This window comes from Pleurodeles waltl, chromosome 8 (assembly GCF_031143425.1).
Source record: "Pleurodeles waltl isolate 20211129_DDA chromosome 8, aPleWal1.hap1.20221129, whole genome shotgun sequence".
NCBI classification, from domain to species: Eukaryota; Metazoa; Chordata; class Amphibia; order Caudata; family Salamandridae; genus Pleurodeles; species Pleurodeles waltl.
The window spans coordinates 557,001,775-557,014,137 of record NC_090447.1 but is presented as its reverse complement, the minus strand read 5'-3'; the positions used below and the strand labels follow the sequence as shown (position 1 = coordinate 557,014,137).

Genomic DNA, 12,363 nt, shown 5'->3' with positions numbered 1-12,363 from the left:
CTGCGTATTAAAACTTTCAGGGTCTCTCAGTTAATTTTACACCACACTTTCACCAATCTACACACACAGCACCTCCACTTACACTTCATCATGGTGTCTTAATTTAAAAGACCTGAGGCAAACAGCCCCGACAAGGGACCCTTTGGGCATTGCAGCCCTGGCCCAATGAGAAGCTGTCCAATTATGAAGCATGACATCCATTTGGATGCGTGAGGGCTTTTGCTTCTGAGCAATCAGAACCCCATGATCTGCTAGCCCAGACCCATCCCGACCTAGTGCCTGTTCTGCTTCTTTTTCTGCTTCTTTTAGGAAATGCATACCCCACATGTATATATGTATATTTACGGAGCATGTATGCTGGACCTAGACATGTTACAAGTCACACATTATTCTTTTCTAAGCCCCTTAATATGGCACTGTATGCCTTAATCAGAATACATTATGAGGCAACTACGTAAACTGTGTTAGAAGCTCTTACTCACGTTTATCCCTCTCATGCCATATTATGTACCGTTTCATCCACTGGTATGGATGTCCCTGGCCATGCAACTTTTTTGTCTGTAACGGTGCTTAAGGTAACGTGTCTGTTGATTGGGTTATTTGGCATGTTTTTCATTTTCACTTTATTAAAAATGTGTTTGAAAAAAAACAGAGACAGAAGCTATTTTTCTGCAGGCTGGTCCCCAAACATTTGCTAAACGTTAAATATCTTACTATGTGGCTACGTTACTTCTGGACCAACTGGTAGCAGAATATTTTCTACTTTTTTCATAGACCATAAAATGCTCCACTGTAGCAGATATTTAGGTCTGCACATCTTAAACACTAAAAATTAACGTTTATACGTAAACACTACACGTCAGCATATAAAATTATAGCATTTTGATGTAGGTGATAATTTATTTTTGAAAATTATACATTACACTAAGACATTCAAAACTTAGTCCTGATAGAACCTTTATATCCACTTTCATCAATAGACAGATACAAAAGCTTTTTGGGCTGGCTCCTGCATTAAAACGATCAAGTGCATCGTTTTCCGTCAGCAGTGTTTGAATCTGCAGGTGGTAATTATGTGAAAATATATAGAGAACATATTAAATATACATTATTCAGTGCAGTGTGGAGGTGGCATAAAGCTCTTTTCAGTTTGCCACGATACATTCAAATATTACAGACAGAAATAATACTGCAGGCAAAAATCGGATTACTTGTCCGAGCCAATAGCTTCAACCATTTTCAATAATTTTTAAGACTGCACGATGGAAAGATTACAGTAGTTATTATATTCTTTGTCTAATACAGAAAAGCCTATAATAGATTCCCAAAATTAAACTTACATTCTTCCTCTATAAAAATCATAAAACTAATGGTTGACTGCATGTATAATGAGTAGTAATTGGACATTTGCTCTTTTTTTATTGCACCTAAACTTGGACACATTTTTTGATTTTATGGAATTCTAAATTAATTCCAGGATTACACCTGAAAAACTACTGTACGGTGTGCCATCACCACTCCTCTGCCCAATATTTACACAAAATTGAACAAATATAAATGCAACTCAAATGTGCTTTCACAAATATATGTTTTCATTTTTTACTATCGAGGACCCCTTCTGCTACACCGCTGTAACTTTCAGGGTATTTCTGCCATTATCTCACTCCAAAAATATGCGTAATCCTTTCATTAGCAAGCATTTGTTATTCCCTGGTGAGAAAAGTCCTGCATGGATAATGTTGATAGTAAAACAAAAAATGTATCTGGGTGATGACCAACTCTTGTAGACAGTCCCACTATGGAATTCTCACAAGAACACCCACCCCTTTATTTGCCTAAATACACCTAAACAGGTGAAAATTCATTTTTCTAAATTCCTTTTAGAAGGGTATTATTCTGGAAAGCTTAGGTCTGTGTATCAGGATTGAAACTTGGTTCAATGCATCAATTGTTGCACCTATGTTGCATTTAGGGGTGCATATAGATTGAGAAATGGCTCCACATTGGTGCTTACTAGTTTAGCATTAATTTCAAAAGCAAACTTTTCCAACCTGATGACTACATCCAGTTTTATGAGACCAGAATGACTATGACAATCAATGCTTGAATGGCCATTTGGAAACTTTCCAACTGGCTGCATTGTTAAAATAATTAGCAAAAAATATGAAAATCAGGCCGTTTTCTCACCTTTAAAATATATTTTATATACTATCAGCTGAGTTGGATAAATGCGAGGGGCTTGGTTTACAAAAGTTTTTTCTAGTTTTAAGCCAGACCTCCGCCTTGAAAAAGGGTGTAATTTACATGGGTTGAGGTAGAACTTCATATCATATAGTTTAAGTGCAGAAAAAAGACTGGAAAACATTAATGCGTCATTTACTAACAAATGTACAGTATTAAACATGTCATATACGTTTTTAACCTAAGTCAGGCTCTTAGCCATTATTAGGGTGCCATAGAAAAGTGGTCAGGAAAATCCCAAACATATGCGGCGAGGAGGATCCAATCAGGAGCATGTCACTGAGTCATAAGGAATCATTGGGTCCTGTACACCCTGACTCTATAGCATGTGTTCACTTATAAATACCGTGAGAGAGTGCACCTAGGCAGGGAGCACATACACGGAACCTTGGAGCAGAGGTTCACTTGCCTCTATTTCCGGGACTACAGAGTCAGGGAGAGGCCACTCTGTGAGCCTGAGCACGCACTGCCTGTAGTATGTGCTCTCAGAAATTGGAGTTTTGCATGTAAGCACTTGCGCATCAGCAAGTGGGATTTCAGAGTTTCTTATGCCCATAGCACTTTTTGCACCCGCGCGCAGAAGCAGAGTGAGGCTGTAAGCTTCATAATATGGCCACCAATCTAACTTGGTGGGTATTTACAAACATTTGTAACTGAATTTCTCCCACTATTCATCTCATATAATTTTCAAATGTACGTCCTGTTTACAGGATCAGTAACTACCAACGGTTTTGACGGGGACACTATAAAATGGGACTGGTGAGAAGGCCATAATTTAAAATGGAAGTAAAAACAAATGCATACATTAAATTAAAAGCGTGCTTAATGTATTAACCCATTATATCAGTGGTTTGCAGTCCATCAAATCCATGCATGTAGGCTAGGGAAACAGTAAAAAGCGTGTTTACCACGAAGATACCGTAAACGTAGACCTAATTTTAGCGATAATCCAGTTACCAGTGGCATACATTACACCTTTTTTCATAAATCAGGCAGAATTTGGATCATTGCTTTTTTGTGTGACTGTCCCAATAAATGTCAAGATGTCAAACAAGGTATCAACAATTATATAAGTACGAAATAAAACGATGCATGTTATTTCTCATATAGTCTGTCAACATTTTTTTTTCTTATCCATGCAGGAGCAACAATGACGGCAAACACAAAAATACAGAGATTTGAAGTAATGAAAAATGGCACATTTGTGATTCGAAACGTGCAACTCCAGGACCGTGGACAATACCTGTGCACAGCCCAGAACCAATATGGTGTTGACAAAATGGTTATCACATTGACAGTTGTTGCGCAACAGCCAAAATTATTAGTTCCCCGTTACAGAGATGCCACTGTTTATCTTGGAGATACTATATCAATTGAGTGTCGAGCAAGTGGAACTCCTGTCCCTCATATTTCTTGGGTCTTTCCAGATCGAAAAGTCATGAGGGCCACATCTAACACGGAGGGGCGCATTCAGCTCTATGAAAATGGATCCTTGTCTATTGGGGAGAGCACTTTTACCGACAGGGGAATTTATAAATGTATTGCCAGTAATGCAGCTGGAACCGACAGCCTAACAGTGAGGCTCCATGTTGCGGCATTACCGCCCATCATTCAGCATGAAAAAGAGGAGAACATCTCGCTGGCTGCAGGGCACAGCGTTTACATCCACTGCAGCGCAAAGGCTGCACCAGCTCCTACCATCCGATGGATCCTCTTTGACGGCACTCAGGTCAGGCCTTCACAATTTGTAAATGGCAATCTCTTTGTTTTCCCAAATGGGACACTTTACATTCGCAGCATTTCCCCCAGAGACAGTGGGAATTATGAATGCATAGCAGCTAACATAGTGGGCGCTGTAAGGAGGGTTGTTCACCTGACTGTAAAGAAGGTTTCATCAAATGCAAAGATAACCAGAAGCTCCCCGCAGAAAACTGATATCACTTATGGAAGTACACTGCGTCTGGATTGCAGTGCTGATGGAGATCCTGGACCACGTATACTTTGGAGACTTCCTTCTAAAAGGCTGGTGGATTCCCTCAATAGGTAAACACTTGTTTAAAAACATTTGGGGCAGGTTCAGAAGCTCAGTTCACTGTAGTGTTGCAGAGTATATATGTAAGTCTTTAGTACAACGTGGAGTGTGGGACACAGATGCGGAAAGACAGGACATATACTTGCTACGCATTGGTGGTTTCAACTCCAATTGTGGTCTTTGGAATCGGATAATTAGCAGCATCTAGTACCATGATATTGGCTATAATGAACTGTTCATAGGTGATGTGGTCCTCTGGCGTTTTCATCATAATCCATTTGTGTAGTTTGGTAAGCATGGATGTTCTAATACAGCGTATTGAATCGTTAATCCAAATTTGAAAATAGGGTGCTGCTGGGATGATGGTACAGAGGGGAAATATGTTTAAAATGTTTCTAGAATTTTGGAAGACCTTGCAGAAGGTGATGTTACAGGATATGTTGTATTAGCACAAGATCTGTTAATATAATCCCAGCGTTTATTACATCTGAACATGGGTGGTCTGATGAAAAGAGGAGGAAACAAAGTGATAGTCATGTACCTGAGGACATGGACAAAGGGGGTGCGTTGAAAGTGGTTGAGTGTGATTAATAGAGAAGGAAATGAGGATGAGGCCAAGGGTATTGCTTTTGGTGTGGGTATTCCTGGTATTGTTGTTGGTAAGGGTGTTGTCAGGTAGATGTTATTAGAAAAGCATATGCAATAGGTAGTCTTTAAAACAGTAGTAAGTGCAGCTCAATCTTTTCCGGTGAAATTGTATATAATTGAGAAACTTTTCCCATTGCAAAGGCAGTTAAAGTTTTCTGACTCTACCTGAGGAGAAGCCTACCTTGCCTAATCTTGAATTTCTGCCAGATGATATTGTGCCCACAAAGGATGAGGCATCATAGAGCAGGATTTGAACATTAGGTAGATGGTCCCCATGCAATCATCACCCAAGACACAGGAAAGCATATAGTGCTTCCACCTACAAGGTGATGTTTTCCCATGCCCTCCCTGCCTCTTCACACCTCACTCACTCGCCCCACATACAGAGTTCCTGCATACATCTGCTATGTGATCAAAGCAAATGGTATATACCTATGTTAAACCTATCACAATTTTGAATGCCATGACAATTACCACCTGGTAATCCCAGGGCCGCACAGCTCTTTCCCTATTTGAGTGCTTTGAATGTCATGATATTGCATTTGATTCATACATTTTCATGAAAATATAGCAAAAACCCCAGGCATGCACCATTTGTGTCATTTTGTGCATGCCATGTGCATTTCTTACTGGATCTACAGTTGTAGCTTTCATAATTTCTCGGGCTCAGGTTAGTCTGAGCAAAATTTTCAAGAGAACACAATTTTACCTCAACTATAAATTGGGGTTACTGAAAAAGGCCCAAAAACATTTGCACCCATTTTAGCTGCCCTATAGCCAGTCTACATGAAGACTTTTGCACTTGATTTAATTGTCCAATAAGAAACTGCTTGCCCAGCAATAGCACATTTAGGGTGTTTTTCCTTAATTTTCTATTGTTCTTTTCTGGATTTCCATTGTCACTCTTATAAGTGTAGTGGTTCTTTGAAGGGAATAAAGTGAAGCTCATCTCTAGTGACCATTTAGTCTGATTCAGGAAAACAAAACATTCATCAATAGATATGTCTACCTTGTAACTATATGCTAGGTCCCTAACATATTTGGGATTATATTTAAGGAAATTAATTTAAGAAGGTTGTCAAGGATCATTTTCCACTTTACATCTAGAATTTTTATGTTGAATTTTTCTTTTGATCATCATCTAGATGTAAATGAACATTTTTTTTTTTAATGACTTGATCATGAAATTACTCTTGCAGTAGCAGGATGGTATTTGATAACACTCCCCTTGATGCTGCCACCTCACTGAATGGCAGAGGTGAGAGAAGCAGATAGGGAGATACCAACAATTATTCTTCCAATCAAAGCAGAATCTAAGACAGAGAAGATGGAGCGTTGCAATTAGCGCTCACTTACAGTATCCAAGGGCCTGTACCTCAGATTTTTAATTCAAGTCTAAGGAAGAGTACTGAGTGAAGGCTAATATGTTTTTAGTAAACTGTGGTTACTTCCCATACACTTTCTGCCCTAATATCATTTTTACTTACAAAAAAGGCAGTTTTTTTTTTTTTTTAGCAAATCTACAAACTTGCATGTGACCATTATTATTTGAGCCCAAAAGCTCCTTTATCATCTGTTTGTCAGAAACTAACTAGGACAATGTTCTGCCCAAAATAAGAAAAGCAGCCAATCATGGTTACAGTGTATAGCAGGAACATCTTCAAAAGTATTGTGCATCATTTGATGAACTTTTTTGACACCATTATATCCTTCTAAGTATTTGAGTGAGCTTTTATGCAATGCTATTTACCATGTCAATAGCAAACTTGTTCTTTGTAAATCATTTGCTTTTTCTTTCTCTCTCTAGTTTTGAATCACGTACCAGAGTCTTCACAAATGGCTCATTGGTAGTTCAGTCAGTCACCGACAAAGACGCTGGAGACTATTTGTGTGTTGCCCGGAATAAAATTGGAGATGATTACGTGGTACTTAAGGTGAATGTTATGATGAAGCCAGCAAAGATAGAACAAAAAAATGAAGTAAATCACAAGGTTACCTATGGTGGAGATTTGAAGGTTGATTGTGTTGCCACAGGACTGCCTAATCCAGAGATTTCATGGAGCCTTCCTGATGGAAGTATGATCAACACCTTAATGCAGTCAGATGACAGTGGTGCACGGACAAGAAGATATGTTGTCTTCAACAATGGAACATTATTTTTTAATGAAGTGGGAATGAAAGAAGAAGGTGACTACACTTGTTACGCTGTCAATAAAATTGGTCAAGACGAAATGCGGGTGAGCATCAAGGTAGTAGCAGAACCAGCAGCTATTAGGAATAAAACATACACTATTATCAATGTTCCTTATGGTGATGTGCTCTCAGTACCCTGTGAGGCCAAAGGGGAACCAATTCCAAAGATCACTTGGCTTTCACCTTCAAATAGACCAATATCAGCTTTCTCTAACAAATATCAAGTGCAAAGGGATGGCACTCTATTCATTCAAAAGGCCCAGAGGTCTGACAATGGGAATTATACCTGTGTGGCACGAAATGAAGCTGGTGAGGACAAGAAGATTGTCAATATCCATGTCAATGTGCAGCCCCCTAAAATAAATGGTTTTATGAATGCAGTAACAATCATTCAAGAAACAGGCATGAAGGATAATCGAAAGCTGATTGACTGCAAAGCTGAGGGCATCCCAGCTCCTCGCATGCTTTGGGCTTTTCCTGAAGGTGTAATATTGCCTGCTCCGTACTATGGAAATAGAATCACTGTACACCGTAACGGCACACTTGACATAAAATTTTTGAGGAAGACTGACTCAGTGCAGTTAGTCTGCATAGGGCGCAATGAAGGTGGAGAAGCAAGGTTAATTGTCCAGCTCACAGTAACTGATCATTTGCAGAAGCCGTCTTTCAAAAGTCGCCCTCCTGAGAAGCTTGCCATGGCAGCAGGACACGCTGTTAGTCTCGACTGCTCTGTGGAGGGAGTGCCTGAACCAGAAATTATGTGGGTGCTGCCAAATGGAACAGAACTTCGAAGTGGCCTTCACTTGAACCAATTTTACCATCGGAAAAATGGTACTTTGCAGATCAGCAGCCTGTCTACCACAGATGCTGGGGTCTACCGCTGTACTGCAAAAAACATGGTAGGATATTCAGAGATACTTGTCTCTTTAAAGGTTGGCCCTAAACCAGAAATAAACAACCAGTACAAAAACTTAGTGAGTATTATTAATGGGGAAACATTGCAGCTTCACTGCATTACTCCAGGACACCCACGGCCAGAGATCAGTTGGATATTGCCCAATGGCGTTCAATTGAAAAGCCCTCATACTGGAGGCCGCTTTTCTATTCATGAGAATGGTTCTCTCATTGTTCGTGATGCTTCAGTGTATGACAGAGGAACTTACTTGTGCAAGGTAACCACTGAATATGGCTCCTCTGTTATGAATGTTCCCGTCATAGTTATAGCCTACCCGCCGCGTATCACTAGTGGGCCAGCACCCGTCGTATATACTCGACCTGGACAAGCAGTCCAGCTCAATTGCATGACTATTGGAATCCCTAAAGCAGAAATAACGTGGGAACTTCCAGATAAATCCTACTTGACAACAGCAGCACAGTCTCGCTTGTATGGAAACAAATTCCTACACCCACAAGGAACACTGGTCATCCAGCACGCTTCACATAAGGATGTGGGCTTCTATAAATGCACTGCTAAAAATTTATTGGGCAGTGATTCAAAGACAACGTATATTCACGTGTTCTAATGACTTGGCACATACAGTCAGAAGAAATTTTCCTTGAAAACAAGGAGGACCACTGATCTTCCCAATAGATACATCTTTGGGGATCACTTGTTAATGAAATGCATTGTGGGAAAGTTCTAGCATGCGTAATTTTAACGTACACATCGATATGTTTTGCATTTTACAGGTGCAAAATCTGTGCCAAAGAATATTGGATGTTTACTATGTTTATAGGTGCTCTTTAGTAATGTCTTACAAAAAGAAAATACCTCAAGAGCTCTTCAGAAAGAAGGGACCATAATCCAAACCTTTATGGCTCTGTCAATGGAAGGATATGAAAGATGCTCATGAACTGACGCCAGAGGTAGCAAGGGTCACTCATAAACACTGAACACAGCATCAGTGACATTGCCGCGAACAGCAGAAGCATATCACCGTTTTGTCTTAAAGTGATGATAGTAGAGGAGAATGCATTTCTCTTTCAGTGAAAACGAATGTATATGTTATTTTTTGTCTTTGGGGAAAACAGCAAGATTTTGTAGAGAGCAATATTTTGCATGTAAAGAAACTGTGATAAATCATTGGCCAAGGCTTTGATTATGATCTGCAGTAAAGGCAGGCCATCACAGAATCATTTTAGATAAACCAGTGTATCCATAATTTTCGAAAGAAAGAGGCTGGGTGTGTTGTACGTTTTATGGGTACATCTAGGATTTCACTCTTCCAAGTAACTATACCCACCTGCCCATGTGTTTAAACAAAACAAGTGCAGGAAGTTGGCACCCTCTGTCCTCCAAAGCCTATTTCTTCTTTCCTTTCCTCTCTCACCTACCATCCAAATCCCAAAGGAATATCTTGTGTTCCCCTTATGGACAATTCCCCGTGTGATGCCCATGTACTCAGAGATCCCTCTGCTGCCTGATTTAGGAGAGAGAATAGAATGGTAGTAGGCTAGATATCTTCATTATGGAGGATTCAGAAAACTAATACAATATCACTTATAATATTTTGCAGGTTGAGTGTGAATCTTATTCAATTGAAGAGATGAATTGAACTGTTTTTTGGCCATTCCATTTCTAGAGGCAGTACTTAATCCGTAAAATAATAAGTCTGGGTCTTAAAGTTTTGCTCAGAAGCCTGCCGGTGCCACGGCTGGACGTTGGGGTTGCAGACACCAAGGTTTAATTCCACTTCATATCGCTTTCATTCACTGACATACTCTTCCTGATCCTTTATCTCAGTTCTGCAATACTCTTTTTCATCCCTTCTCTCTCTCTTTACTTTTCTCTCTCTTTAAAACTGTTTTCTGTTTTTCTCTCAATACTCCTTTTCTCCATTGCTGCCTGTCTCTTTCGTGTGCTGGTTCAAAAACTGCGGATGAAAAATCTGATCCTGTCCCAAAAAAAAGAGTGCCATCTGCATCCACTGGCATAAATTAAGCACTGTCTAGAAATAAATGCTGGAAAATATTGACAGTGTGATTGAATATTTAGGTTTAACCCCTATAGGAACACTAGTTTTGATCATCCACAGTGTTAACAGTAAACAGCACTTTTCAATAGTCAGAAAGAATTTTACATTTGCAAGAAGAACAGGGTGCAGGCACTATGAAGCACATTTTGTTAGACCAGCACCCATAGGGCGCATAGTGAACAAGCCTGACCACTACAGTAGGGCTTGGGGGTGTTCCCCACCCCAAAGACAATTCGGGAAATAATAATACTGTTCTCTGATCAGCATAGTAAGCCTTCTTTTCCGCAGACATATTAACCATTTGTACTACCTTAGACGAGTCAAAACTGCCATTAGACAAAACTCATTTCTCTCTCTCGCAGGTACATAAAACACCAGAATTATCTTGGCTATTTTATTGGTGACTGAAAACTATTGGATAAATAAGGAGCTCTACAGTGCTTTTAAAACTGATGCCCTGCTACAGAACCCACCCAGAGTAACAAAAGCGGCCTCCCAACCTTCCAGCCTCCTGGGGAAATGCCCGATGTCAGGTCGGGGCAGTCCGGCCTTGCTGTGAAGCTGAATAGCAAGCTTTTCTTGACTCACAGATTTAACTCATTCTCTAGCAACACTACAACAGCATTTTGGAATCTAGATTTGTCGCTTTAGATTTAAAAAAGAACGTATTTTTGTAGGTGGTAATAGACCAATATACACTCCGGCCGTAACATACTGAACTATGCTCAAGAAAAGATTGAAATCTGAATTTGCATTTTACTTGCTACCCCTCGTGAGGAGTGCATTCAAAATTAGTGCGAGTAGCTTTGCCCAGGAAAGGGGCCATATTTGCAGTTGTATTCTGCAGTCAAATGTGCCCTGCTGTCCCTTTTTGATGGCGCTTTAAAGGTTCTGCATAGAGTCGAGTTTTTGGTAGCACCAGCCCTGACTGGCCTTCGGATTCACTTACTATTGCTCCCATTCCAAGCATCAATTTACCAGAGAAGTATTAACAAAGAAGTTGTCTGGCATAACTATTAAAACAGACGGTTTGGATCAAATGTGTTCCTTTTTTCCTTGTCCAAGTGAACTAATCTAGTAAACTATTGCTAATATTCCAGGAGTTCACTGTACAGACTTTTATATAAATAACAGTACCATAAAGAGCACATACCAGATCCTCTGCAAACTTTATAGAGAGCTCCAAATCATTTCAGTCTGCACATATTTTCGATAATATATGTATATGTTTTTTTTAAACTCGACTATGAGACATAAAGAACTTGTAATGACCAGTCTCATTTTTATAAATTATTGGTCTTTAAAAGACTTCGATACATTACTGTGTTTATAATGTTAAGATCGCTGTATTGTACATTTTACAATAAATAGTATTTCCCAGACTATTTCTCCATAGTGTATGAGGTGTGTTCCGAAGAGAAGGCTGGGGACTAAGCTTCGATGCATCTGGAAACAGAAAACCACATAAGACATGGAAATGTTGATGTACTCACCACCACCCCTTAATTATCTAATTGCTTTCGCCTTATCTGTGGCCTTTATCATCTGGAACATATGGTGTACTTGTGAAATTGTATTTGAGGCAAAACTTCTTTCCAAGCTGTAGGATGTTTGTTTTTTTAAAACCTCATTATGTTGTCAACTCTTAATTAACTCCAGATTAAAAAAAAAAACACACAACAAAGAAATTAGGTGAAATGTGGGTTTGATGTTATAACGGATGGTTGCCATACACGGTGGCAGTTGTTGACATACTAAAAACAAACACACACGTTGGTGTTGCAGTTTTTCCATTTCTAATATTTATTACATTAATATGTATTGGAATATTAACAAATACACTTGAAAGTGACGTCTAAGCATCGTGATTTGTTTGTATTCTATTTCTCTTTTCATTGACAATAATGCTATTGCCTCTATGTAATACCTTGTTGCCTGTTTAAGGCAGTTGTGACTTTGTTTCGCGCCAAATCATAAACTAATTTACTCAGAATATTTATATGTGAAGCCATGTCTATAAAATGGCAGTTCATTAACACGCTTTTAACACCATGGGCCAGTTGACCATTTAATTTCACTTTGGAATCCTTCTGCATTAGACATGCACAATTAAAATCAAGTACTGACAAAGTCCATATATCTAACTGACCTTAAGAGCTGAGAGCTTTCTTACTGGTTGAGCCAATGTTTATTTGTAGGTTACTATTCTGAAACGATCATCTCCCACGTTTGAATGGTGAAGTAAAACAGACAAATTGGCTACGGTTTGTCAAA

The 12,363-nt window shown here is 39.3% G+C and overlaps 1 protein-coding gene across 2 annotated transcripts in view; it reads left to right on the top strand.

The window, feature by feature from the left end:
- Positions 1-12,009, top strand: part of MXRA5 (matrix remodeling associated 5) — a 282,386-nt gene extending 270,377 nt beyond the window's left edge. The window contains exons 6-7 of one of the 2 annotated variants that reach the window (XM_069204616.1): positions 3,384-4,284; positions 6,729-12,009. In XM_069204616.1, the coding sequence (XP_069060717.1) occupies positions 3,384-4,284; positions 6,729-8,637 (2,810 nt within the window). In that variant the 3' untranslated portion in view covers positions 8,638-12,009. The remainder of the gene's footprint in view (positions 1-3,383; positions 4,285-6,728) is intronic. The other variant, XM_069204617.1, reaches the window with a different exon arrangement.
- Positions 12,010-12,363: the final 354 nt, after the last annotated feature.